This window comes from Eremomyces bilateralis (assembly GCF_010015585.1).
Source record: "Eremomyces bilateralis CBS 781.70 unplaced genomic scaffold P152scaffold_4, whole genome shotgun sequence".
In the NCBI taxonomy this organism is placed as follows: domain Eukaryota; kingdom Fungi; phylum Ascomycota; class Dothideomycetes; order Eremomycetales; family Eremomycetaceae; genus Eremomyces; species Eremomyces bilateralis.
Genome location: NW_022985070.1, coordinates 508,955 through 536,191, shown reverse-complemented (window position 1 = coordinate 536,191; position 27,237 = coordinate 508,955). Strand labels below are relative to the sequence as shown.

Genomic DNA, 27,237 nt, shown 5'->3' with positions numbered 1-27,237 from the left:
GCTCAGTCGGGTCAGTCATTTGGTGACAAGGCTGCATGTCACCGATGAAATCCAGGGTAAAAACACACCGGAATACACCAACCATTCCGCATACCGACAGTAAATCTTGCAGAAAAGGGGATTGCTAGGGATGTGGGCCACTGACCGATGGTGTTACGATATGGGTAACGAGAGTGGTACCGCAGGGCAAGTATTCAATCCATAATACTTTCTCATCTTTCATCATGCGAGGGATTCCTCTTTCTTTGACCGCTGTACCGCCCATGGTGAAGCACGCACTACGTCGTTTCTGATATGCCCTGCCAACGATGATCACACCTGTCAAAATTCGAGCTAACCAGCTCACCATCGTCGCGGCCACCGTCTCCGCGTGTATTCTGTTGTTCACGTTTTTCAAGATCGCGCCGCATTCGCCCAGCGCAGCATCGTCCATTTCCACGCAGATCCCTTTATTTACCGCCCCGCCAGTGCGGAATGGCTTGAAGGTTGCCTACGCATCGTTTCTGTCGACAAGAGTCACCAATGAGTCGGAATATGACCCGTACTTCACCGCGTCGCGGGTTCTTGCCTATCAACTCCTCCACCATCCGGTCACGAAGACCAGAGACAACATCCCCTTATTGATCCTCGTACCCCCGCACGTCTCCGAGCACAAGCGCAAAATCCTGGCGTCGGAGGGCGCGCAGATTGTCCCCGTCGACCTCCTTCTACCGGACACGCCATGGCTCAGCCCGGCGACGGACCGCTACGACGACCAGTTCACGAAGCTGCGTCTCTTCGGCCTCGAGCAATATGACCGCATCCTCTATGTCGACAACGACATGCTCCTCACCCGATGTCTCGACCCCATCTTCGACGAGCCGGCCGTCATGGAAGTGCAAACGACCGGCGCCGACCCGGCATCCATCGAGTCCGATGAAGCGCCCCTGCCGAGCACCTACCTCTTCACCGGCGTCTCCGACACCGGCGGCGGGGATCATCCCTTCCCCCCCGTCGAGGGTGACGACATCAACGGCGGATTCTTCCTCCTTCGACCAGACCGCGCCCTCCTTGCCTACTACAAGTCCGTCCTCAACATCCCGAACCGCTTCCCCAGCGTCTTCATGGAGCAGAGCATGCTGACGTACGCGCATCGCCGCGACGGGAATATGCCGTGGCGCGCGTTTGAGATGGGGAAGTGGAACACCAACTGGCCAAATGAGAAGGACGTGGAAGGGGGGACGGCCACGCTTCATGATAAGTTCTGGGACTCGTTGAACAAGGATTGGATTGATCGGAAGCCCGTGGAGATGTGGTGGCGGATGCAGGGGCAGATGGAAGGATTCTGGCAGGGAAAGAGAGAATAAGAAGGCGTGCGGCCCTGAGGTTTGGATACTGAGCTTCGTGAATTGTCACGGCTATGTGAATATATGATACCATTAAGAACGGTGAAACTGTGGAGCGGTCGTGGAGCGTAATGCATTCCTCATTTCGATTTCAGTGTAGATGTTTAGTGTAATATTAGATAGGACAATAGACTCGTCATGCTAATAGGATAGAGACTTGGAACCTGACCTTTAATATTCGCAACAATAGTAAGCGGAGGAACAATGAAATGCCCTTCAGCGGAATTAAGTTGTGTGACGGAGCTCTGGGGTCATGATAAAGAGCTGCAGCCCTGAAATCCACCAGGGCTGCACAATAGTGAGCTAAGAGAGTCTGACCACCAAGCAACATGATATGTTTGAGAAACCTTTATCTTTACTTCCATAGAGTTTCATGTGCTCTAAAACCCGATCTATCACATTCATATTTCATCCTGCAAACAAGCTATGGCGACCTGCAGTATTTGTAGCACCCAAGTATAAAGGCAACGGCAGACCATGATTGGCTACAGATAATTCTGAAAAGTGAAAACTGGATTTGCTGCACACATCATCGCAAGACGGTCAGGCATCAACTGTCAAACAAAAGTTTACTGCGCCTTCAGTCTCAGCACAACATCTGCTCGCTCAACTTTCTTCACACGACAGACTGATGTTGTGATCGGATTCCAACAAGGCATTCCAACCCATTTCATCTCATTGGTCCTCGAGATGGCGCATTTAGGTCAATCCAGCATGGCCTCCCCATTGAACGGGCACAGCGCTGGATCCTTCACCACCGCTTCCCAAGCTATACATCCTCAGATGGCACCAGAGATATTTCGTCAGAAGATCGAGGAACTGCTCCGGTTCGAGAACGATAAGCAGCGCTTGATGCTGGTGAGTTTCCGTGGCATCGTCACATATTGATGACCTGCGTTTAATCCATCGCGAAGGAAATGCTTCGTCACTGCGAGAACGCGGCGGAGATGAGCTATGATCTCGAGCGGGAACGGGAACATAATCGCAATTCTCAGAAGAAGATCCGTGACCTCGAACGTCAGTTAGCGGAGAAGGACGACGCTACAACAAAGAGCAAGGATAAGTTGAGTATGGAGCTGAGAATGCTTAGGGTAAGCTACCACCATTTCCCCTAGAGGACCTGTTCTATCAACAGTCCTTGAAGGACTTGCCCAACCCATTCCACGGAGGCTTAGTTATGCCTATGGAACACGCTGTCACTATATCCTCTTTGTTATCATGCTTCAAAGGCGTTGACCAGGACGGTCTTCCTATACTTGCTTAGACGGGTGGCTAATTTTGCTGACAGGACCGTGATCCCTTTGTGTTAATACTACTAGATGGGGATGGCATTGTCGTAAGCACCCGTCCCTTCAATCGAACTCTCATAACTAACTAGTCGTAGTTCGCGGATGAACTACTCGCAGAGGGCGAAGATGGCGGAAGGAAAGCTGCCGGTCTATTCGAATCTCAAATCAGGGATTTCCTTGAACAGTCCCCAAACCCGAACTTGTCCTCGATTCCCCACGCGAGGATCGTCTGTCGCTTGTATGTGAGCATGAAGTCGTTCTCGGAAGTCTGTTATCGAGCCGGGCTTGCCTCTCGCCCCGAGATAGTGGAGCAATTTTTTCGAGGATTTACGAAGAGTAAATTGTTATTTGACAGCATTGATGTCGGTCACGGAAAAGATAGAGCGGATGAAAAGATTCGAGGTATGCAAACCACCATCCCCGTAACCTAGGTCCCTTTTGGTTCAGGACTCACGAAGCTAGAAAACTTCAAACTCAACCTCTTCGATCCACATTGCAGGCAGATCATCTTAGGCTGCTCCCATGACAATGGATATCGGCGCCTCCTAGAAGATTACGAGAGTGACGAAGGCATATTGGCTCGTGTCACGCTCCTCGAAGGCGTACCTTTCGAGTTCGAGCTTAAGAGTCTACCCTTCAACAAAATTAAGTTTGGGAGTATATTCCGCAGCAACAAGATAGTTGCGCCTTCGACTCTCCCCACCATGCCTATTATCAGAAAAGAGTCGATGACTCCTCCCACAGCGACGCCGTCACCCGAGGTAGCGGCGGCCAATCTCGCCTCAAAATCTCGCGTACCGTCATGGGCCACTGCGGCTGCGACGACGACTCCTGCGGCCCCTAGCTCGTCCAACGGTGTGCCGTTGGGTCTATCCAAATCGGCTCAATCTCAACAGTTTACCGCGGGCAGCGATCCGCCCCGCTCCCAGTCGCCTCCGCCTATTCGACGGAACAAGTATCGCGAACGACTAGATCCGCCCTTCCATATCACGGATAAAGCCGTTTACGACCACGTCAAGGGCCTTCGACTCTGCAACCAGTACTTCCTTAACGGGCAATGTTACAAGGAGGAATGCAGGAATCGGCACGATTATAAACCCACTCCGAGGGAACTCAACATGTTACGCCTCGTGGCTCGAACGATGCCGTGTTTCCAGGGTGCGGACTGCGAGGATCCGTGGTGCTTGACCGGTCATCATTGTCAGAACGAGAACGGACCGCTCGGTCATTGTCCCTATGGCAGCAAGTGCAAGTTCTATGAAATGCACGGAATGGACAAGACTCCGGTTGCAACGGTCAAGATCGGGTCGTAGGATGGGCTGCAGTTCTTATACGCCAAGGGCGGATTTCATAGGTTGTGTTAACAAATGGAGCAGTTGTGGGCATATGGGAAATGGCATGGTTGAGGTGATACATAGGCATCACCGAGAAAATTGCCGGGTTACGATGGCAGCGGCATGGCAGCAGTATGGTGGGCCGGGTGCGAAGGACAAAAACTGGTTCGGCAAACGTAATCAAAGTCAAGTAAACAATAACCATTTCGAAGAAATCCTGTAGGGCAATGATCAGATTGATCTATGATACAACGGTGGTTCGGAAGGGCTCCATCAGTTCAATACACAAGCTTCGTCGCCATGATCTATTATCGCCGCGATTTTTCGGGTTCCAAAGATCCCACATATTTGACAATAGACCCTTTTCCCCCGATAGTAAATCAAAGCTCGAGCGAGATCCGTGCTAACTCTCCATCTATGCGACGTAGAGGAGCAAGAAGGACATCATGAGAGCGAACAGGCCAGTAGCCTCAGCGAAGGCGAAACCCAAGACGGCGTACTGGAAGAGCTGGCCCCTCAGGCTGGGGTTGCGAGCGACACCCTGTCATTGAATGAGTTTGATGAAAATTTGGAAATGCGGGTGGCCGAGAAGCCGGGGTGCTCATACCGTGATCAACGAGCCGAAAACCGTCCCGATACCAACACCAGCACCAGCGAGGCCAATGGTGGCCATGCCGGCACCCTGGATCTTCGCGGCGGCGACCATGGCGGCGGCGGTGCTCTCGACAACGATGCCGCGGGACTGGACGGCGTTGCGGGCCAGCTGCGAGGTGACGTTCTTACGGGCGGCGTTCATGAGGAGGCCGTTCTTCGCGACGGGCAGACGGGCCTGGGCTGGTCAAGAGGTCAGCGGACGGGCACTCGATGGGATCCCGATGGGATCTCGATGGAAAGGGCACGGGAATTGATGCGAATGGGATGGAAATCACACGTACTCTGGAACGACCGGGCGGGCTGGGCCTGCAGGTTGCGGAGGGCCATACGGCCGGTAGTGGCGTTGAATCGGGCGAAAGACGACATGGCGACGAGTCTCTTGATGGACGAGAAGAGAGAGAGAGGTAATTGATTGATGGAGTTGACGTGTTGACGGATCAATTGAAGATGGAAGAGATGTAAAGGATGGAAGAAGACAGGTTAAAATTCTGAAGGGGGAAGCTTTCGGGAGCTTGGAAAGTGGTCCGTGCAGTTTGGTTGTCCTGACGAGGTCCGGGTGACAGACTGTCCGATGCTCTCGGCGAGAAGAACCGATCGTCGCTCAACAAATTACAACAGAACCCATCCCTCAGAATTTAGAATCGTTATTGAATGGTTTGTGAATGAATGAATAGGTAGATGATCCAACGCTTTCTTCCAACAATGAAGGTGTCAATTCTCCCAATCCTCCATCACTCGCTCTTCTCGCCCTCCAATCCCTCTCTATGAAGCCACCCCTTCCCATTCGGCACCCATCCTCTGCTCTCCATGGACCCAATATCCTTCAACGACGCCCTCCAGAAGTCATTGTACTCCTCGCGACGGATGAACTTCTCCATAGCGTCCCGAGTCTTGTATCGGCCAAAGATCCGCACCCCCGTGTCATTGTCCAGGCGTTTGAACGCCATCCAGGTCATCACGCCGGAACTCATCATCTTCTCCTTGTCCTCGACTATATCGGCGAGTTCAGTCAATCTCCCGAGAACATCACTGCGAGCGCTGTCCGACCGGCATGCGATCTTGACGTCCAGGATTATCTCGCATTCGGACTTTTTCCCGAATATATCGAGGAACCCGCCCACGCATTCATAGTGGTTCAGATCCGGGTCTGTGGTGACCAAGGGAGTGGTGAGTAGCAGGAACTTCGCCATGGCTGGGCTTTTGAAATGCGTCTTATACAAGTCTATCCCGTGTCACCAAACAATGAAGGTGGGGCTTTAAGTTGGGTTTCCATACCCTCTCTTTCCCCATAGCGCTCGAAGGCGAGCACGCTGGTTGCGCCGGACCAATTGTCCTTGTAGTCCAACGGCACTGCGAACTGATATGTCTTCGTATCGGGTTCCTCTTCCCAAGTGTAGGCGGCCAGGCCATCGAATGCGCTTTGCCACTTTCGAACCTGTCAGTTTGTTCAGTCTTTGATTCTCATCGGAACTCACTTCGTCATATTTGTCAGGGAAGAGGTTGAAGGTGGTGAAAAAGTAGAAATCGTCCATCTTGCGCATCACTTCGGTGTTTGGATTTGACTTTGTCTGGAAACTGGGTGTTAATGTTACTGTTCTTGGAAGAATGATAACGAAGGTATTTGATGTTTGATGTTAGTTCTGGTCGTGGGGATGTTGGTCTTATGGCCTTTCACCAGAATGCTCCTTTCTTTAGAAACCGCTGTCTAACGGTTCCGGCGTGCCTTCCGTTTTCGAATACCTACCTGTACACGGTTCACGTGGTACTCGGGAAACAAGGAGAATCACGGATATCTCCCGCTGATGGCTGATGGTCTCAGGAACGACCTGGACCTCTTCCTGGCGACGTCGGGTGAGAGTTGAAGCTCCTTGGATCGATATGTGCGCTTCATTCGACTGTCAAGAGATCAAAAGAGAGAGTCACGCCGTTCGGACTCGGGCTCTGGATGGTTCATATACTTGTGCTTGGTTATACTCCGGGCCTAAGCGATACATAGATCTCTCCATCCGGGAGGATATCAATACAGGCATGGTCAGATCTGAAGGCCATTTCACAGCGGTTCCATTTTCATCCAATGTTCTCTTACAACCGTCCGAGAGCGAATCGTGAGAATCATACAACTACACACTGTCTCTAAGATGTACCGCTGCCATAGTTAGATTCAATTCTAAGCTAGAGTTCCCTTCAAACAACGTCCAAGTCTACAAAACAAGACATTTTTACATGCCAGCTCCGTCTTGTTTCCGTACCTCCTTGAATCGCTTTGCTCCAGCCCAAGTTACGAGAAGCGTTTCTCGCCGCGTTGATAGCACTCTCTAAGAGAAATCCCACTCCAGCTATTCATCGTTTTCCCGATCTCGTTGCAGAAGAGGCAGACGAACTTGCGACGAAAGGGGGTTCCCAGGGGGAGTCTCATCGCCTACCAATGACACTGAGAACCCCGAAGGAAAGCCGGGGCAATCGTCCAATGTCCAACGACATCGCTTCCTGGAATTCCACTCCAGCTACTGCAGTGAGCCCGCTCGAGATGTCAGGGACGTGGGCGAAAGCCTCAGTACTAAAGGCAGCGCCTGGAGGCGCGTGGTCTCCGACGATGATGGCAGACCGGCCACCACTGAAGCCATGAAAACTTGCTTCGCTTGATTGCGTATTCGATGGGGTTTTTGGATAGATGCGGATTACCAGAGCTGTACTGGCAAACCTTGCAACACCTGCGGCAACACGGTCCCTTTAGGTTGGAACATTGGTCTGATATTGACTTTGTGATGATTTTATACCATGTGAGCACTCCCTCAACTGGATCCTGGGTCCTGCCTTTCGACATACGTTCGTGGTTTAAGCCATGCAAGTTTTCAGGAGCATGGATGGTCGCCGATTGGGTATGTACAGGGTTGTATTATTCGATATTGCTCCTTCGAGACATTATTCGACTGAATACTCGAAATGATACTGCCATGGTATCCACTAGTTGGTTTCTACCCTTGGCTAAGTAACATGTATCTGACCATCTGTAGCGGTTGTCAGTAGCTCGATGCATTGCTCCATGTGGTTATATAAATCAGCGGTCGATCAATATTTGGACGTAAATTACCCCCAGCACACCACATCCCTAGACCAACCTCAAGACGGTAAAAAAAGGCGTACATCTATGCCGTCTTGGTGTTGGATTATAGATTTTCCGACACTTGACCATCCATAATAGGAGACTATTGGATGTCACCCAAACTCATAGCAATGACGAGCAGCAAAGTTGCCATCAGGACAGCCTGCCCATCCGGAGTGGAGGGCGTCAATCCTTTCTTCGGTGGGATAATGCTCAAGATTGGACAAATTCAAGGAGCGAGAATATCACCGGATCCCCTCAAGATGCTAAAGTCCATAGAAGAGAACACCCCAATCAACGACATCTTGTCCGGAATGGTTACACGCACGTTATCCCCAAGATGGTCACGGCCGTTACGTCGGGATGGTACGCCCGGCTCGGCCCTCTTGCGAATCCCAACGTTGGTATTCCCAACGAGCCATGAGCATGACGCTTTACCAACGATCGTGGAGGGATGCCACCGTTTCCTGGACAATGATGGATTATTAACGGGTTAGGCGGGCGTTGGGAAGAGGCAGCGGACCAGGTTCTCTCCATAATGGTCTGAGAACGCGGATGGCAGCGTCACTAAACGAGCAGTGGGTGTCTGGCCGCTTGTCTGACCTCTTCATGGAGAGGGATCGGAATTGCCGGATGAAATTCCATGAACGAGTGGTATGGATAGCGTTCGTCAAAGTATAGATCATGAACAGAGCTGTGTTCTCGGGATGAAATGATTCATTGCTACCAAGAGGTAGTAGGAACTCCCGCAGTTCCAATCTATCAAAAAAAGGTTCTATTGCCGAACACCCGACACGGAGACGCAACACGCATGTGCAAGTACACGCCCCGTCTCCCCAAGGGCTTTCCTCCGCTTGTATTAGGAATAGGCATTAAGATTAAACACCCGACCGCTTGCGGGGTTTGTTCGAGAATCGAAAACAAAAGCTCCCTCCTGCTCCGTCCGAACCGATGACGCCACAATGTGCAGGAAAACCAAAAACGCCCATGAACATCGGAAGGTTACCGTAGAGGCAGCTTGGTGTCCTCCACACCGCGCAGCAGCACGTCGTCCAGCTGCCACCGGGGCGCCTTAATGATGCTCTTCAATAGCGCCCCGGTCTTCGGATCGATGTCCTCGACCTGTTCGTCCTCGGGGTACGCCCCCCCGGAGATGCCGGAGCTGATCTTCAGCTGCAGGATGTCGCCGATCTCGTCGCAGGCGCGGAGCATGAGGTCGAGGTCCTCCTTGGTGTGGGCGGCGGACACGCAGAAGCGGGCGCGCGAGCTGATGAGCGGGGTGGCCGGGTAGCCGACGACGACGACGGAGATCTTGCGTTTGAGCATCTCGCGGCTGAAGGCGGGCATTTTGGCCGGGTGGTACAACATGATGGGGATGATGGGGCTATCATCGTGGCCATAAACGATGAAGCCGAGGCGCTTGAGGCCTAGGCGGAGGTAGCGGGAGTTGAAGGCGAGGCGCTGGAGTCGCTCGCGGCCTTCGCCTTGGTGGATCTCGCCGGAGATCATCTTGAGAGCGGCGGCAATTTGTACCAACACTGGGGGAGTGGGTGACTCAGCGAAGAGGGAGGCGGCGTTCATGCAGCGGAGTTTCCGAATGATGGCTTCATCGGCAGCGAGGTAACCGCCATTAGCACCGAATGATTTGGTCAGGGTCCCCATCAGGATGTCAACATCGGCGGGGTCGATACCGAAGTAATCGCATACTCCGCGGCCTTGCGGGCCAAGTCCGCCGATGGAATGGGCCTCGTCGACGAAGAGGTTGTACTTGTACTTCTTCTTGAGCGCGACCAGACCCGGAAGGTTGCACATGGTTCCCTCCATGCTGTACAGGCCTTCCACGGCTACCAAGATCTTCTTCCATGGGCGATGCGTTCGGGGCTGGCCTTGCGAGATATGTTCCCGGAGGATCCGCTCCAGGTCTTCCATGTCGTTGTGAGCGAAGGAGGTGATCATCGCGCCGGATAGACGGGCTCCGTTGCGAATCGAGGAGTGGTTGAGTTCATCGGAGATGATCAAATCGCCTTTGCCAACCAAGGAAGGGAACCCGGTCGAATTCGTTACGAAGCCCATGCTGAAGACGATGGCGGCAGGCTTGCCGACGAATTTGGCCACGAGATCTTCGACTTCAATATGGAGGTCGGAGGTACCGGCGTCGGCCCGAGAGCTGGTGAGACTGATGCCCTTTTGGCGAATGGACGTCTCAACCGCGTCCGCAACCGGACCTTCGGACTGAGCGAACCCTAAGTAATTGTACGAAGACATATTGAGCGTCTCGATGGTCTTTCCCGTGAACCGGAAGCTTTGGTTGTTGTCGTTTGACTTTCGCTCGAGGAGGGTAATGAATCGGCCAGGAACACCGGTCGTAGGCCGTGAAAAGCAGTCATTGATGCGTGTTTTCAATCGGCGCACGTAGAACTCTTCGAAATCGCTGTTGAGCGGGGCGTATCCATCCTGCTCCAGAAGATGCTTGTAATGTTCCTTGCGGAACATCTTGCCGAAAAAGTCGCGCAAGTGCCCGGTCATGATCAGGATCAGGTAGCTGATGTAGGTGGTCAAAACGTAGAACAGCCCCGGCAAATCCTCAATCGGAGTGGGGAACTCATTGCCCTCCCAGGCGCTTGAATGGAGATGATCATGGGAGCGCAGCGGACCGAATTCAGCGAATTGCTTGGCTGCCTTCAACTGGTCGTCCATGGACAGCAGTTGCGCGGCAATCATTTTCTTCTCCTCCTCTCGTAACTTCTCCAGAGTGGACGGGGATAGGGAGAGCATGGCAGCGGCGGTCATCTGCGGTTGAAGGGTCGTCACTGACGGGGCCAGCACGTTGGATTCATTATTGCGTGGTCGTTGGCCGTAGAAGAAATTGGCGAAGGGATTGTTCGATTTTGGTGGTGCCGGGCGGCGCAGAGCGGCTTTCTCGTCGAAGGGATCCGATGGCTTCGCGATGCCGTCGTTCCTCGTGATAGTCGACAACATCGTAAGGGCATGCAACGCTCGAAGGTGTCAGGTTACGGGACGGGTCGTGGATGAAGCGGTGAGTTGAAGATGAGGGGAGGGAGCCCAGCCGTGGCAAGGAGGCCGACGGCGTTGTGAGGGCGCAGGAAGGGAATTGTACAGTATAAAGGATCAAAGAGGAAAATGACAGCACGAGCTTTTTGTCGGCGACGGAAGTTAGCGGATGAGAAACGGAATCCAAAGGAGGGACGATAGGAAATAATGAGTAAGGATTGAATGAGAATGGGGTGCAGACTGCAGGAAGAGGAGAAGCAGAAGCCGAAGCAGTGGGAGGAAATTGAAGGTGGCACTCGGTGGTAGTGGTAGACTGTGCTGTGCCCTGTAGCCTGTGGTTGGTGGTGGTTGAGTTTTACTGGTGTCTAGTTGTGCCTTGTGAGTTGTGAGGGAGAAACGGAGAGATGGAGAGAACTGGGGCTGGGCCGGATGTGCTACGGAAGGAGCGACAGGGATGAATGTCGCCTACACCAACGGACCAACAAATCAACCTTGCTTCCTTCGACTTCCGAACGAAATGGTCATCGGGTTATGATGGTGCATTTAGTGCATACCGTGCATAAAACTGTAGTGGATGCAACATACTAGGAGTTTGTTATCAATTTACCATTCGGTGAACAGAGATGCTAGAGGTGCTGTTCACTATAATCGCGTTGGTGAAAACAGGACAGCCGATGGATGATGGAGCGATTGGATAGATCAGGCAACAATCGACCAATCGACCAATCACCGTGGCTGGTCGGAGTTCTGGCGGCCCGGTCAGGGGCACCGAAGAGAGAGAGAATTTCCGTATGGAAAGAGTACGTACCCAACGGACCAACCAAGTCGGGGCAAAAAATCTCCGAAGAAATTCCGACACGGCGAGAATCAATTCCAATTTGCAGGAAATAGGAATTGCATCCAGAAAAATGAGACATTTGTAATCGAGTTCGAACGTCATGTTTCCCTAGCCCCAAATCCATTCCCATTAATACCAATTCCTGTACAAATACTTCCTAACAATTCCGACCGCAATTGGCAATCGTTCATCCGACCCGGTTGTTCAATCCTTCAATCCTTCAATTCTTCAATCCTCCGATTCTTCGAAATATTCAACACCGTTTGGAAACAATTGTGATACAGTGACATGGGGCACAGCGACACCAGCCCCCATCGACCGCGTAACGACCGCGTCGTTTCGTGTCAGCAGTAACGCCACAGCCCAGCCTGAATGAAATTACATCAGGAATCCAGGATGTGCCCAATCTTCGCCGGAAACCGATGCCTTTAATTAATTGTCCCTGTCGGTTGTCGTCATTTGTCGAGTCAAGCTCATGCGCAGATACGCTTGAGCCTTGAGGATCCTTTGGAACCAAAATAGTAATCAAGACTCAGCCAGTCAGCCTCGTCTTAGTCCTTACTCCTTTGGCAATTGGCGTGTCGGCCGTCGGGTATCCAATTACATAGCAACCACCCACACCAGGAGGCAGGATTCAACTGAGTGGTATCCGTATAATTGTAGAAATACTCCGAACTTCAAGTATCACAATGTAATTCTATTGTCCCAAACATGAAATGTCCAAACAACTGTACAACCTCAAATGGAGGCTCCGGAAGTCGCACTGCAGTCTACGTAGTACAGGGCTGGGACTTGGGAGTGTTGTGCGTCTGGGCCTGTGGCAATTGGTGCTCTTGACCCCGGCCGACCAGCCCAGCCAATTTCCAAGCAGAGCCTCCTCCACCGAAACAATCGTGTGTGATCTGCGATGAGGAGCTCCGTCAACGGCCAACCCCTCCGATGCTCAATTGCGCCAATACGAGTCATCACGGCAATTGTCGTCAATGCCAAAATATCAAAATTATCAGTGCTCTTTTCAAGCATTAGATCAATCGTAGAATATACCATAATATCTTCTTTTTAAAACGATAGGTACTTGAGTCAATGTCGCCCAGATCGAGCAGCTGTAGATGAGTCAACGTACTAATTCCTGGCAGAAGAACAATAGCCAGAATGACGGACAACGATGCAGAGGGCCTGACTCCTTTATGGGAGCACAATGACCCCTCATCCACTAATATGTACCGCTTCATGGAACGCGTAAATGAAAAGCATGGACTCAACTTCAAGACGTATAAAGAACTATACGCGTGGAGCGTCACCGACCTCCCGACCTTCTGGGAAGAAGTATGGCACTTCACCGGAATCAAGGCGTCCACGCCCTACGAAAAGGTCGCCCTTCGCAATCCTCCTCCCAGATGCGGTCGTAATAACTGAACCGGTCCATAGGTGCTAGACGCGTCGGCGCCCATGTTCCCTCCCCCCGCCTTCTTCGAGGGCGCCCATCTCAACTTCGCCGAGAACCTGCTGTTTCCACCCTCGAACCCGCCGGCGGACGATGTCGCGGTGTTCGAGGTCACGGAGATCGACCGACGAACCGTCTCCTGGGGCCAGCTCCGTGAGCGGGTGCGTGAATGCCAGAGCGCTTTGCAACACGGGCTCGGGGTTCGGCCGGGCGATCGGGTTGCGGGTTTTGTTGGCAACCATGCGAACACGTTGGTTGCGGCGCTGGCGTCCATTTCGCTGGGTGCGATCTGGACGGCTGTGAGCCCGGATTTCGGGGTTCAGGGCGTCCTGGAACGGCTGCGTCAGATTGAGCCAACCGTGCTGTTCGCAGACAGTGCATCGTTCTACAATGGTAAAGTCCATCCAGCTTTGCCTAAGGTGGCTGAGATCGCGGCCGACCTGCCTTCATTGAAGGCCGCGGTTATATTCCGGTCGATCAGCGGCTTAGATGTGGATATCTCCAGCGTCAAAGTCCTGTATGGTGAGGTTTTAACTTACAATGACTTCCTCCAACGGAGCCGACCTAGTGAACTGATCTTCGAGCAACTCCCGCCCAACCATCCGATATATATCCTCTATAGCAGTGGAACCACCGGCGCCCCGAAATGCATATGTCACGGCGCCATCGGAACTCTGATTCAACATAAGAAAGAGCTTTTCATTCATGGTGATGTTGGGCCGGGTTCGCGAATCTTGTATTACACCACGACGGCGTGGATGATGTGGTTTGTTACCTCCGATCTGAGCACGAAGAATTCCACTGATCACATGGCTCTGTAGGCACTGGTTAGTAACCTCTCTCGCCAGTGGCGCAGCTCTGGTTCTCTATGACGGTTCTCCGTTTCGATCCAGAGCCGTGTTGGCGAAGGAATCCATCAATGGAAATCCCGTCCTTGAACAGGAGGACGCCACCCCAACATCCATCCCAGACGACTACGCGATGGCCAAACTGATCTCCGAACTCAAAATCACCCACTTTGGCACCTCCGCCAAATACCTCTCTCTCCTCGAGCAGAAGCAGCTCGACCCCCGATCCCACCCTTCCCTCGACCTCACCTCCCTCCAAGCCATCTACTCCACCGGCTCCCCCCTCCCCCCCTCCACCTTCCGCTACATTTACCGCGTCTTCCCCCCCTCCCTCAACCTCGCTAGCATCACTGGCGGCACCGACATCGTCTCCCTCTTCGGCGCCCCCAACCCCCTCCTCGCCGTCTACCCCGGTGAAATCCAAGCCCCCGGCCTCGGCATGGCCATCCGCGCCTTCGAGCCCGACCGCACCGACGTCACCGACCGCGGCACCGAAGGCGACCTCGTCTGTACGGCGCCGTTCCCCTGCCAACCCGTCGGCTTCTGGGCGCGCGACGCCGACGGCTCCTCGGGCATCCACACCGCCACCGGCATCGCGAAGTACCGCGCCGCGTACTTCGAGCTGTTCCCCGGCGTGTGGCACCACGGGGACTTTGTGCGGTTCAACCCGCGGACAGGCCCGGGGTTGGTGATGTTGGGGCGGAGCGACGGGGTGCTAAAGCCGGCGGGGGTGCGGTTCGGGAGCGCGGAGATCTACAATGTGGTGTTGAAGGGATTTGGGAGCGAGGTGGCGGATGCGCTGTGCATTGGGCGGCGGAGGGCGGAGGATGCGGATGAAGAGGTGGTCTTGTTTTTGAAGATGGAGAAAGGGAAACAGTTGGATGAAGGGCTAAGGGAGAGGGTGAAGAGGACGATTCGAGGGGAGTTAAGCGCGAGACATGTGCCGGCTATTGTTGATGAGTGCGTCGAGATTCCAGTGACGACGAACGGGAAAAAGTGAGTTCAACACCGATTTTCTAAGGGTTTGCTAATATCAAGCTAGGATCGAGGGGGCGGTGAAGCAAATCCTCTCTGGAATGAATATCAAGCTATCCGCGTCCGTGAGCAATCCGGAGTGTTTGGAGTTCTATCGTGAGTGGGCAAGGACGCATTAAAAGGACTATCCATTGTCAAACACATTCAATACGTGGATGAACACTTTAGCCTGTTGTCAGGATAGGAAACATGACGCTACACGACGCTGATCAAATTCGCTATTTTACCAAGCCATTATATCAAACAGCTCGCACTCGTAAATACAGAAAATGGTATTCCTGACGGATAGCTCCAGAGATCCGAAACTTACACTATGCGCCCATTATGGGTACCGGTCGAACCCGCAACCTCACAACCTCGCCTGCAACCATTTCTCAATCGACTTCTCCGATGGGGACGCGGTCTTATAGCCCAGCAACCGATGAACAATCATCTCTTCATGCGCACATCGCGGATCCACAACGATCGTAAGCTTCTTCCCCTCCGCCCCTCCATTAACCCACCCCTCCTTAATCTTCCAGTAAAACTCCTTAATCCCATCCAGAAGCACCTCCCCGCCTCCGCCCCAGATCAACACCTCGCTCGTCAGTCCGTGCAGGCCCCGCCACCAGTCCGGATCGGCGGTAAGCGGCTCGCTGTACTTGTCGCCCGTCGACGACCCTAGGAAGCCGCCGGACCAGCGCTTGAGCAGCCTGCCGTCGAAGATGTCGGATTGCGCGTTCGTGCGGAAGGAGTCCCAGGTGAGGTCGAACGAGACCCATGGGGAGACGAGGATCGCAGCGCGGAGCGGGGAGGAGAGAGATACGCGGGGGATACTGGGGTCGGGGTGGGGGTGGAGGATGTGAGAGAAGAGGGCCAGGGTCAGGTTGCCTCCTGCGGAATCGCCGCCGATGGTGAGCTGGTCAAATATAGTTAGTCATGCGCCTATCCCGGACGAGCAAATTCATGAAGAGAGCACTTACAGTGGACGGATTCCGCTTCTCCACTTCCAGGAGATGGTGCATGAGCTCGGCGGCCTGTCGAAGTTGCGCGGGGTATGGATTCTCGGGTGCCAAATCGTAGGTCAAAACAAGGACTGCAAACGAATGGCCTTGAGCGACCATGGCATCCTTCAACGCCAACAGGAAGCCCATGTTGCCAGGATTGCTCGGAACGCAGTATCCACCACCTGTCAAACTTTGTTAATCATCGTTCACCAGTCCAAGCTGCGGACGCCATACCATGGAACCAGATAAACACATCTTTTGCCGACTCATCCCCCAGCCAATGCGCCTGCGTCCCCGACGGAAGCGTAAGGCTCTTCCCCGGAATCCCCTTGGCGGCCACGAACTTATTGTACACGTCCGTCGTCGTATCGCCGTTCAAGCCGCGCTCCTGCGGAAACGTCAGGTTCCCCAATTGCGCCCGCATCCCGGCGAACATGACATCTTTGAAGTAGTTCTGCGCGCCCCTGGAACCGGAGAGGGGCGAGGTGAACAGTCGGATCAGCGTGGCGAGCACTGGGAGAAGTTAGCTGTGGGGCGGATGAGATGCGACGGATGGCATTGCTTACGGGTCTTGGTTTGGACCGAGACAAGGCCAAGGGACGACATGTTTGAGTATTGGGGGAGTATACAATGATCACCGATTAAGACGGAGGCTTTTAACAGACTTCAGGCTTCGGAACTTCAGAACTTCATCACAGTATCAATGCTGGTAAAACAGACAGCAACAAGCTTAATGATAGAGCGGGACATCAACTTTTAAGGCTGCTCGAGATTACCTCGTGCATGGCATAGTCCAGGCCCATTGGTAGGCCCGGGACCAGGAACTACTACGGTCCAAAAGACCAAAACCCCTCCGGGGGGATGGATACACTTGCTGTATTGAAATTCATCGGCTGGGCATTGCGCCTATTGGAGCTGGAAAGCAGCAAAGGGTTGGAGTGATACATCAATTTCATACCCGAGGGAAATCGTATTGCGGGGTCGACATCCTCTAATATCCAATACTAATGGTAAACCGTCCCCCTGGAACCCATTGATGTTGGTGGATGGGTCACGTGATACACCCAAGAAATCACGAGTTGATGTCACTTTCAAAACGGAAAGTCAGCAAGACGATGTCGTCGCTTTCAGGCACCAACTCCCCCCTTCCCCAGCTTCGCGAGTCATTTCGTCCAGTGAGCCGCTCCTTCCTAATCCTCCTCTTACTCAAACTTCCTGCATCCTCTCCACCCGATCCCATCAAGGCGCATTAGCTAGCTATCAACTGTACGCTGTATGCCCCGTAGGAACCCGTGAAGATCACCATGCAGGACCCAGACTTCGTAACCACCCCAGGCAGCCCCCAACACCATTCCAACAAACGCAAGCGATCCGCCGTTGGCGCATCCGCCTCTTCGCGTTCGGTCGCGAGTCTCACCCCCGAGCAGCTTGCGCGAAAGCGTCAGAACGACCGGGAAGCCCAGCGTGCGATCCGTGAAAGGACCAAGACACAAATTACCCGACTCGAGGACCGAGTCCGTGAATTGCAGTCGGAGCAGCCGTACCATGATCTTCAGGCGGCGATCCAGCAGAAGGAGGCTGCAGAAAGAGCAAATGAGGATATTCGAAGACGGCTGACCTCAGTCATTGCTTTGATTCAACCTATTGTAGGAGGCCAGAGTCTCAATGGTAGGATTATTAGACTCAGCAAAACGCAAAGCCTTATGGAATACTGATTGGCGACATAGATTTAGCGACCGCAGCCCAACAAGAAAGGGACCCGAGGGCTGAATCGAGCACGAACGGAAACGCAAGACCCGCTGCGGAAACCCGCGACACACAGGCTGCAACAGAAGCACACTGGACATATCCTTCCGCAGCACCTACGAGTAACATTCGAGGATGGTCATCGACCCCATCGGCCCCGGATCAGTCGCGGAGCAATATCCATCCTGGCCTGCAATATGGCAACCTCGATGAGCGGCTTGGTGTCGATTTCATACTGGACGGCAACCAGCGACTCCTCAATGTCGCCAACGGCGTCCCTCCCGAATCTGCGACCACCTCCCCCCGACTACATCATACGACCATTCCTCTATCCCAGACACCGATCCATGCCTACTCGATCCTGCCGCAGCATATCGCACCGACCTTCACCTTGGATTCCATCTTCCTCAAGTTCTTGGCCGAGAGGCAACAGCTCGCGAAAGAAGGGGCATCGTCCAAAGTGATCGCGGGACCCCGTTACCCGAACTTCGCCCCGTTGCTCAATCAATCTACTAATTCCTACTCACATCCGCTATCCTATGTGATGACCGATATCGTTCGCACATTTCCTGATCTGCGGACCCTGCCGGAAAAGGTCGCGGTCGTACACATCATGTTTCTGATTATGCGCTGGAAGATTGAACCGACACGAGAGAACTATGACCGGTTGCCAGATTGGCTCCAGCCACGACCAAGCCAGCTATTTACACCTCATCCCGTCTGGTTTGATTATCTGCCATGGTAGGTCGTTCTCAAGTTGTACTCGCCGGTTTGAAAGGGGGTCATCTAACCGCTTCAACTACAGGCCCAAAATGCGAGACTTGATGGTCCAACAGGATCCATGGACGGTCTTCGACACCTTCTTTATCCCATACACCACCACCATCTCCGTCAACTGGCCCTATGATCCGAAAGAGTGCCTGATCCCCGCTCCCGCACAGTCGTCCGCCTCCGTTCCCGGAGCGTCGCCGCACAGCGGGGCTGCGGGTCTGTCTCCACACGGTGCGCAGACCCCCGACAGTGACATCGCCGACAACGCGCCCGGCGGATGGCAGATCAATCCGCTCTTTGAGGCGCACGTCCTCACGCTTGCCAATTGGTCGCTGGGCCCTGCTTTTGCGGAGCAGTTCCCGGAGCTGGCGGCGATGGTGAGGATTGTTGACACATGAAGATGGAGCCGACGAGTGTCGGACGCTGAACTTGGAATGTCCTCACATTACATTCTGTGTCAATAAGGTTATCGGGTTCGAGGAGGCGATGGATAGGGCATTGATATCGCGCCATTCTCATATATCGCAACGGCATGTACACCTGGTGGTGCTTATAGCGCAATGCCCAGGAGGCGTTCCGAATATCGATACCAACCATTTGCAGGGGTAGGCATGGATGCTTGTCCCTGATGATTTATGTCTCCAGCCGTTTTAGCAAGAACATATTAATAGCGCTTGAAGGGTCTTGAGGCGTGGAATATTTTCGGTGGTTTGATAGTTCTCATCCTCACCTTCAGGGCGAGCGACGTAATTCAAAGACCTTAATCGAGTAATCATCACGACCACGCAAATCCTTTTGTTTAGCTGCGGTTGATCCCCCGATGTCATAGGCGCCCGACGAGCTCATCCGCTATTCTCCATCGCCGGCGCATCAGCCACAGTTCCCATATCCGATTCTTCCATTCTCTCATCCACCAGCATGGCCATCGCATCCAGCGCATCATCGATCGAGCAATCCCCATACGTGTACTTCGCCAACGCACGAATGGGCAGCCTACGTAGCGTCCGGCCGCTCCACCCCTCGCACTTCTGCGCGATTTCCCACAAGCGTTTGGACGGATGCGCGTACGCGGGAGGGACCGGCTGGTTCCAGATTTCCATCCGCACCTCCTCGAGTCGCGCCAGGGACATGCCTTGAACCAGTTCCCATTCGGATTGGTCGGAGGACAGAGATGTGGGGGAGGCGGTCGTAGATGATGCGTCGGGGGTAAAGATGCCGCAGCGGACGAGCTCGGTGAGGCAGGACCGGAAGATTTCGTAGGCGACGTTCTTGGATGGACTTTTGATGTGTTGGATGTCATCAACTCGGTCGAGGAATGCGCGATCCTTTTAAAGTTAAACAGTGTACCGAGCCCTGGTGACTTCAAGCTCACTAGTGCGGACACAATATTGCTTGTACACATGATTAGTATGTTTGTTCTCGTCTTCAATCGGTCGAGTGCTGTCAGTAGTTGATTTGTGGCCTGTTCACTATGTCAACTGGTGCTGGGTCGGTGCAGTCATAACGGGATCCGGCCGTCCACCTACCCTCAGAGAATCGACGGCTTCGTTACCAGCAACGGATCTCTCCCGCCGGCCGGCAATGCTCTCCACCTCGTCAATCAGGACACAAACGAGCGTGCTTTCGTCTTCTCGCGCCACTTCCTCGATCTGTTCGAAGAGCTTGGCGACCAGGCGGCCGCTTTCCCCAAACCATTTACTGATCAGACACTGCGAATGGACTTCAATCAGCTTTCCTTGCGCGAAGAGCTTGCCCAGGCGGATGGTGAGCTTGTGCGCAAGGGCGCGACAGAGGCTGGATTTGCCGCAACCCGGGGCGCCATGGAATAGGACGATCCGGTTCCAGTTGATCGCGGAGAGGTTCATTTTCGGGTTCTTGGTTAGGCTGATCATCCGTGTGAGATATCGAAGCATCTGCTTGTGGACCAGATCTTCAAATACAAGGCTGTCCCAGGTCTCCATGCACGATCGATGAGGGAGGATCTGAACAGACGTTGACTGCGAGTTACCATCCTCAGGCTCGTCGGCCACAAGAGGTTCGGATTGGTCGTTCTGGTGCATTCTGTATGCCTGTACGTCCAGGATGACATCTTTCAACTGGAAGATGCCGTGCGGGCTCGGTTCGCCGGAGACATCCACTACTTTGATGGATTCGATGCATGATGAATTGTAATAGTGATCTGGAACTTCTCGATGAGGAATGGGACGCGAGGCAAGACAATAGGAACTTTACCATGCGTAACAATCGACTGGTCGATCTTCAAGTTGAGGAACTTCTCTTTGATCCATTGCGTGAGTTCTTCTCGAATCTTTGAAGAGAGCTATGAGCCAGGGAACGATGTGCTTGTGAACCAACGTACCAAATCCGGACGGGCAAGGCTGTTGAGCCGGACTTCAATGTGAACGACAGGCTTAGACATATTGATTTTCAGAGCATCGCGAACGGAAAGACAAATAAAAGATTGAAGACAGGTAATACAGTAGATTCTCACGGTCAGAACGAGTCTCTAGATCATTGAAGTGTCGCTATTGCTCTCCTCAGGCATATGAACTGACAGGAAAGGTACAGTACGATAGGGAACTGAGGAACCGCTGCGTGTGCCTCCTTAAGTCAGCTTCGATTAGTCTGTTGGATTAGTGATTCTCATTCCATTCGGAGATGTTGCTTCAAATATTGTCTCCCTTCATCGGTGCAAGGTAGATTGTGAGGAGGCTGCTAAAGCACAAGTTATCGCGAATGGTTGCGGCTCTGGCAGGAAACGAAGCTTCTCCTAAACTTAGCGTGAACCCTGCTTCTCAACACGCTGCACGTGCTGCGGAGTGACGTCGCGATCTGACTTCGTTTTGTTCCAACCCTTATGAATGAATGACCTCTAGGTTCTACGTGAATCAATCATACTCTGTACGGTACATCCTCGAGGCCCTAGGTCTTCGACTCAAGCTAGCGTTGGGCGCCGTGAACTTCGGTAATGCAACGGCTTGCTAACCATGATCCACCTATTCGACCGCGATTTCCGCGATCTTAACGGGATCACCAACGCTCGCGATACCTATATCCAGCTTACACTGTCCGCCGTTCTTGGACTTGTCGGCTTCTTCTCCTTCTGTGTACGTGTCTCCATGATCCGATATGGAGGATCTTTGCGCTGATGAGGACGGTAGATCTTGCGACCAAGATGGACGGGCTTATACGCTGCGAGGAAGAAGCAAAACGATGAGGCGACATCGCTCCCCGAGCTCCCCAACACATTATTTGGATGGATTCCAACGTTATGGAGTATTACGCCAGAGCAAGTTCTCGCATCTGCTGGACTCGATGCTTATGCGGTATGTGAACCCTCCTACGCTCTCCTAGCCTCCGAGGGAGACCGACTAACATACTTAAGTTCCTTGCCTTCTTCAAGATGGCCATCAAGTTCATCGTTGTAACGCTCTTTTTCTCTTTGATCGTCATCAAACCTGTCCACGACCAATATCCGGACGATGATAAGAAGATCCACAAGAATGAGACGTCAGACATTTCCCTTGTCTACAATAAGCATCCTACCACCCTGGAGGTTTCCGACCGGTATAAAATCGCTCGCATGTACGATGCCGACTATCTATGGATGTATCTTGCATTCGCATATTTCTTTACCGGACTTGCAATATACCTTATGATTGTCGAAACAACTAGTTTGATCAAGATTCGCCAAGAGTATCTAGGCTCTCAGACAACCGTAACCGATCGAACAATACGTCTCTCTGGTATCCCCCCCGACTTACGCTCCGAAGACAAGATTCAAAAGTTCATCGAAGATCTCGATATTGGCAACGTGGAGACGGTATATCTCTGTTGCGATTGGGAGAGGCTGGACATTCGTATGAAAGAGAGAACACACATCCTAAGAAAGGTGGAACGAGCCAAGGTTACACATATGCGGAACAAAAAGCGGAAAGGAAAGTATCCAGACCAAGCAACAAGTTCCCATCCAGGCATTTCCGAACTCGAAGAAAGTCCCCTGATCGGCAATGGTCAAGAAAGCATCAAGGATGACAGCCGTCCGACAAAGCGCCTTTGGTACGGTCGCTGGTGGAGGTCGAAGAAAATTGATGCGATCGACTACTACGAAGAGAAGCTGCGAAGGCTTGATGAGGAGATACGGTCACTAAGGCAAATGGAATTTGAGCCCGCATCCATCGCTTTCGTTACCATGGACAGCGTTGCCACCTGTGTAAGTGCTATTTAACGTTTAGTAATTCGGCTACTAATTCCATTTAGCAAATGGCATGCCAGGCTGTACTGGATCCCTCTCCGATGCAGCTCATGGCGAATAAGAGTCCCTCTCCGAACGATGTGATTTGGAAGAACACATATCTTCCACGGTCGACTCGCATGTTCCGTGCTTGGAGTATTACCTTCTTCATGGTCTTTCTAACGATCTTCTGGTCTGTTGTCCTGGTCCCAATTGCCGGTATCCTGGACCTTGCCACGATCCACAAAATCTGGCCCCAGCTTGGTGATTTCCTTGACAATCACAAGACCGCTCGCTCGATTGTTCAGACTCAGCTTCCTACTTTGATTCTATCTCTTCTGAATGTCGCCGTGCCGTACCTCTATGCTTGTAAGTGAACCTAGATTGGAATCAGAATGGACGCTAACTAGCCACCAGGGCTTTCAAGACGACAAGGCATGACATCGCAGGGGGATGTGGAGCTGTCGGTGATCTCTAAGAACTTCTTTTTCACGTTTTTCAACTTCTTCGTCATCTTCACTGCCTTGGGGACTGCGTCCCTCTCGCTAGACAATATTGGAAACGAATCGCTCAGAGAGACTGCAAACAAGCTTGCGCTGTCTATCCAGGACCTCCGGAAATTCTACGTCAATTATGTCATTCTGCAGGGCGTCGGACTTTACCCGCTACGGCTGCTTGAGTTCGGGAGTGTGGCTCTCTATCCGGTGTGGATGCTAATGGCAAAGACACCTAGAGGTACGATGATCCAGGCTCCTGACTATAACTGATACACTAACCCATTGCAGAACGTGCGCAATTGATCCAACCCCCTGTTTTCAGTTACGGTTTCTATCTACCGCAGACGATTCTCATCTTCATGATATGCATCGTTTACAGCTGCTTGAGGGCATCCTGGGAGGTACTCTTTGCCGGGCTCGCGTATTTCCTGATGGGATACTTCTGCTACAAATACCAGCTTCTTTACGCTATGGATCACCGCCAAGCCTCGACCGGCAAAAGTTGGATGATGGTTTGCAATCGAATCGCCGTCGGCCTGGTAGTTATGCAAATCACCATCGCCGGGCAGCTCGCGCTGCGAGGCGCAGTAAGACGATCGGTTGGAATGCTTCCGTTGATGCTGGCAACCATATGGTTCAGCCACGTCTTTCGCAAGAATTACACGCCTCTGATGACGTTCATTGCGCTGAAATGTATACGAAAGGCGGAGCAAATCGGCACGGTGGAAGAACGCGATCATGACAGCTACGACGCCGCCGCTCGAAGATACGAGTCCGCTACCTCGGAGCGGTCATCCCTTGAGGGGAGAAGCAACGTCTCGAAGCGATTCGTAAATCCCAATCTTGTTCTCCCGTATGTATTGCCCTACAACCTCATCAGACGATTTCTAAATGATATAGGCTCGAACCACCCTGGTTGACGGATGAAGACAGGCGAGGTGAAGATAGTAACCTTCACAACGGCTCTAATGGTGTTCAGCAGGCTTAATAAAGGCCAACCTGTCTATGTCCTTGTTAATAGATTTGTTTTAATATCCTTCGCATAGCGTGGTCATGATTCGATTTGATTCCTCTAGGTCTTAGGACCTTGTGGATCTATCCTATGCAGTATTCATCATGCGGTATTCATTGTACCTCCAAGGGAAACCTTGGTGCTGTCTTCGTTGCAAATGTTACACTCGTATAGTAAAAGGCTTTGAGGACGCCGTAATAGGCAATCATCACCTACGGCGCCAGGAATACCCCTTCTCTTTTCTATTGGAACCTTGTCTATCCTTGAATATTGATTTAGTTGTCCATTATATCTTTGGTATGTATGCTCTATCAATATTTCGGTCTCAGATTCCTCGTTGCGTTCCTCGGGGCTCGACACCCATCATCTCCTCTATTTTTATCCGTTCGCTTCATCATCGGGACACCTGCCATTGCGTCTTTGTTGCTATAACGCACCCCATGAGTCTCTTAGTCAGGTAGCGATATTTACCGAAAGTTTCGAATCCAGATACCAACCTCCTACCGAAATTTGTGGAAGCCTCGAAGGCCTCAATGGCAGAGCGTCTCTCTTGGGCCAGATATTTCCTGCAGCATCCTTTCGCAATCGTCGAGCCAGTCGGACGCGATGACAACTCCGTGGCTGTTGCACAGAGGCTTCCGACCGAGTTGATTCATCTAATATATAACTTTCTTGGATCCCGAGACTTTGACTCGGCTCGTCGGACGTGTCAGAGCTGGATGCGGGCGAGTCTGGACCCGAAACTGCTTCTGCGCGCACTGAAGCTCGGTGGGTGGTTACAGGAGTGCGAATATACGATGGATCGCATAGCCTGGGAAGGCTTCGCTTCAGGAACCACTGATTTCTCGCTCAGGGTAATGAGCAACCTTCTTGCGCTAACGGAGCTTTGGAATTATCCTCAGCGGCTGCCCGATGGAGAACCTTCGGTATCTGAACCTCGTCTCTTCGCACCCGCTGCAGTCATGGACTTTACCGGCCTTGTCCCCGGATACGAAGAAGACCCAATGCAGGTGTCCTCCCTCATTTTCAGGGTGAGCGTCTGTCAGAAGTTCCTTCTTGTGGCGCATTCAAGTATGATCTACGTCTACGAGCTTTTTGAATGCCGATTTCACATACTGACCACAATTCTCTGTCCACGGCGCGTGGTTGATATGAGTATGGACAGTACATGCCAGCTCTACGCTATTGCGGCACTCCTGGAGGGACGAATGGGGGTGGTGTTCGATCTCGACACTCGCGGTTGGAGCTTAGCAACGAAGGCGAGACTTGGTTTCGGCGTTGGCGATTTAAGTCATTGGGGCGATCAGCGAAGGCCACCGTCAACGTCCTCTCTCGCTCTGTACCGACTGAATGCTCCACCGCTTGGCAATAATTTGCCTCCGAATAGAGACGGAGACATACCTCACGATCGGTGGACTTTGCCACTCGAATCTATCAGAGTGCACAGTGGCTTAATCGTTACCGATCTAGAGGAGACACATCATAGTCACTACCGCCTGAACCGCCAGATTTCTCGAGAATGGAATATGTACTCCAGTGGTGTCCCTTTCGAATGGGAACAAGACGAATGGGATGGCTCATTTCATCAGAGAAATACGAGTGTACCGGTTGAGCGAGGGCCGCGGACGATCTTTCGGGACGTTTTCGCTCAGAATGAGCCTCCCATGAGTGTTGGCCTATGTCCTCATCGCCGCTGCGTTGCTTTTGGGTCAAAGAATGGAGTTGAGCTCCATTGGCCGGAGGGGACTACCGGCGAGCACCTTGTCCGAAATTTCCAGCTGCGTGTGTCTAGCGACTTTTTACACTTCATCCCTTCTCGGCCAGGATATCCACGAGCTCGAAGAAAGGTTCAACTCGTTCCTAGCCAAGCGCACCCTGACGACTACACGACCACCGAACGGCAGAATCAAGTTATATTGGCCGGGGTTCGCACGTCCTTGGCTGCATTGGGTGTCTGGGGTGTCTTCTACTCAAACCCTACATCCGAACCGCAGATATCACCAATCGATCACTATCACGTCGTTCCCTTAGCCGATGGAGTGCACATGCTCTTCACTGACGCGTGTAATACCCGCCTCTGTCTTGGTGTATACGGTGATCATGACACTGCTGGACGTCCAGGAATTCTGAGCCGAAAATTAATTTTCATCCCGCCAAACGCAAGGGCATCACTGCCTCGCATATATACAGCTACGAGAAATCCAAGAGCCGGTGTGAAGATTGTTGCGGTTTACGACAACATAATCGTCCAATACTCAATCCCCTCCGATATCTATGGGTACTCGCTCAAGGAAGAGACATCTGGACTATCCGAAGCGGATCGGTGCCATGATCTATTGCACTCCTGGAAATCCATTTTTAGCCCACCTGGCAAGATATCGAGTCCCAGCGACGGACTGTGGCCGATGTACGTTTATGGGATCGAAGTCGCTACCATGGATCATGTCGTGGACGTCGCTATACATAATCATGCCAACCTTTGCATCTGGGCCTTTACCCGAGACGGGAGAGCCTCAGCCTGGGTTTTCAACCCGGAAAAGAAGCTTTGCGATATTTCTCGAAGTTGCATTGGACCCGACGGCGACGTGGATCATGAATTCGCTATTGATGAGGACGATGATGTAATCATGAAAGATATCGACAATCACGACCCAGTTTGGAGCTTGGACGGCATAAGCATCGACAATTATCCCCAATGGGACGCTATGCATGTGAATTTCGAGGGGAAGTTGGATGAGATTTGCCAGTCAGTGACTGGGTTACAGATGGAACCGGAAGAGTTGATATTGTTTGGATGGGGCGGTTGAAACCTAGAGAAACCCCTTTTAGCCTCGAGCGCTTCGTCCTCAGTCAGGAGTGGAGGTAGAGAGACTTTGACTACCTAGCATCTAGATCTCCTCAGATACACCTTGTTAGACTTCTCTACATTCCTATTTCTTCCGAACTATCAGAACTGTGCTCAGTATTCTAGGCAGCAATAAAGCGGCTAAACCACCTTCTACAGTGTACTACTCAGTGCGTAGAATTTACCAGAGGTACATTCGTAGTC

General features: G+C 52.5%; 11 protein-coding genes across 11 annotated transcripts; 6 read left to right on the top strand and 5 right to left on the bottom strand.

Annotated features, from left to right (window-relative positions):
* Positions 1-93: 93 nt before the first annotated feature.
* On the top strand, positions 94-1,567 carry P152DRAFT_455919 (nucleotide-diphospho-sugar transferase). The gene has a single exon (XM_033678890.1). The coding sequence runs from the start codon at positions 309-311 to the stop codon at positions 1,344-1,346; it is 1,038 nt and encodes a 345-aa protein (XP_033536514.1). The 5' UTR covers positions 94-308; the 3' UTR covers positions 1,347-1,567.
* Positions 1,568-1,955: 388 nt separating this feature from the next.
* Positions 1,956-4,119, top strand: P152DRAFT_236851 (uncharacterized protein). The gene is made up of 5 exons (XM_033674595.1): positions 1,956-2,243; positions 2,300-2,476; positions 2,674-2,721; positions 2,770-3,076; positions 3,137-4,119. Exons 1-5 carry the CDS (start codon positions 2,076-2,078, stop codon positions 3,985-3,987), a joined length of 1,551 nt encoding a protein of 516 aa, XP_033536513.1. The 5' UTR covers positions 1,956-2,075; the 3' UTR covers positions 3,988-4,119.
* A 304-nt stretch (positions 4,120-4,423) lies between these two features.
* Positions 4,424-4,714, bottom strand: P152DRAFT_464807 (ATP synthase-like protein F0 subunit 9; the record flags this gene model as incomplete). Its single annotated transcript, XM_033680588.1, has 2 exons — positions 4,424-4,549; positions 4,616-4,714. 2 exons carry the CDS (start codon positions 4,712-4,714, stop codon positions 4,424-4,426), a joined length of 225 nt encoding a protein of 74 aa, XP_033536512.1.
* A 679-nt stretch (positions 4,715-5,393) lies between these two features.
* Positions 5,394-6,194, bottom strand: P152DRAFT_471539 (uncharacterized protein; the record flags this gene model as incomplete). The annotated part of the gene is made up of 3 exons (XM_033681073.1): positions 5,394-5,884; positions 5,938-6,088; positions 6,138-6,194. The coding sequence occupies 3 exons, from the start codon at positions 6,192-6,194 to the stop codon at positions 5,394-5,396; spliced, it is 699 nt and encodes a 232-aa protein (XP_033536511.1).
* Positions 6,195-8,767: 2,573 nt separating this feature from the next.
* On the bottom strand, positions 8,768-10,462 carry P152DRAFT_391658 (serine palmitoyltransferase; the record flags this gene model as incomplete). The annotated part of the gene is made up of 1 exon (XM_033676106.1): positions 8,768-10,462. The coding sequence occupies one exon, from the start codon at positions 10,460-10,462 to the stop codon at positions 8,768-8,770; it is 1,695 nt and encodes a 564-aa protein (XP_033536510.1).
* A 2,046-nt stretch (positions 10,463-12,508) lies between these two features.
* Positions 12,509-15,061, top strand: P152DRAFT_505842 (acetoacetyl-CoA synthetase-like protein; the record flags this gene model as incomplete). Its single annotated transcript, XM_033682455.1, has 5 exons — positions 12,509-12,686; positions 12,752-12,986; positions 13,044-13,825; positions 13,881-14,903; positions 14,950-15,061. Exons 2-5 carry the CDS (start codon positions 12,768-12,770, stop codon positions 15,059-15,061), a joined length of 2,136 nt encoding a protein of 711 aa, XP_033536509.1. The 5' UTR covers positions 12,509-12,686; positions 12,752-12,767.
* Positions 15,062-15,118: 57 nt separating this feature from the next.
* P152DRAFT_455914 (alpha/beta-hydrolase) lies at positions 15,119-16,817 on the bottom strand. Its single transcript, XM_033678889.1, has 4 exons — positions 16,495-16,817; positions 16,163-16,441; positions 15,905-16,110; positions 15,119-15,840 (listed from the first exon to the last, which is right to left on the bottom strand). Exons 1-4 carry the CDS (start codon positions 16,532-16,534, stop codon positions 15,292-15,294), a joined length of 1,074 nt encoding a protein of 357 aa, XP_033536508.1. The 5' UTR covers positions 16,535-16,817; the 3' UTR covers positions 15,119-15,291.
* Positions 16,818-17,077: 260 nt separating this feature from the next.
* Positions 17,078-19,230, top strand: P152DRAFT_455913 (uncharacterized protein). Its single transcript, XM_033678888.1, has 3 exons — positions 17,078-17,596; positions 17,656-18,415; positions 18,480-19,230. The coding sequence occupies exons 1-3, from the start codon at positions 17,233-17,235 to the stop codon at positions 18,841-18,843; spliced, it is 1,488 nt and encodes a 495-aa protein (XP_033536507.1). The 5' UTR covers positions 17,078-17,232; the 3' UTR covers positions 18,844-19,230.
* Positions 19,231-19,287: 57 nt separating this feature from the next.
* On the bottom strand, positions 19,288-20,753 carry P152DRAFT_391831 (AAA-domain-containing protein; the record flags this gene model as incomplete). Its single annotated transcript, XM_033676118.1, has 4 exons — positions 19,288-19,770; positions 19,818-19,907; positions 19,972-20,624; positions 20,678-20,753. Coding segments are annotated over 4 exons (1,302 nt in total), but the record flags the coding sequence as incomplete, so codon positions are not given.
* A 557-nt stretch (positions 20,754-21,310) lies between these two features.
* P152DRAFT_411777 (DUF221-domain-containing protein) lies at positions 21,311-24,114 on the top strand. The gene is made up of 6 exons (XM_033676975.1): positions 21,311-21,552; positions 21,607-21,771; positions 21,831-22,658; positions 22,706-23,048; positions 23,097-23,414; positions 23,465-24,114. The coding sequence occupies exons 1-6, from the start codon at positions 21,433-21,435 to the stop codon at positions 24,094-24,096; spliced, it is 2,406 nt and encodes an 801-aa protein (XP_033536505.1). The 5' UTR covers positions 21,311-21,432; the 3' UTR covers positions 24,097-24,114.
* A 228-nt stretch (positions 24,115-24,342) lies between these two features.
* P152DRAFT_236681 (uncharacterized protein) lies at positions 24,343-27,211 on the top strand. Its single transcript, XM_033674594.1, has one exon. It carries the CDS (start codon positions 24,722-24,724, stop codon positions 26,993-26,995), a length of 2,274 nt encoding a protein of 757 aa, XP_033536504.1. The 5' UTR covers positions 24,343-24,721; the 3' UTR covers positions 26,996-27,211.
* The last annotated feature ends 26 nt before the right edge of the window (positions 27,212-27,237 follow it).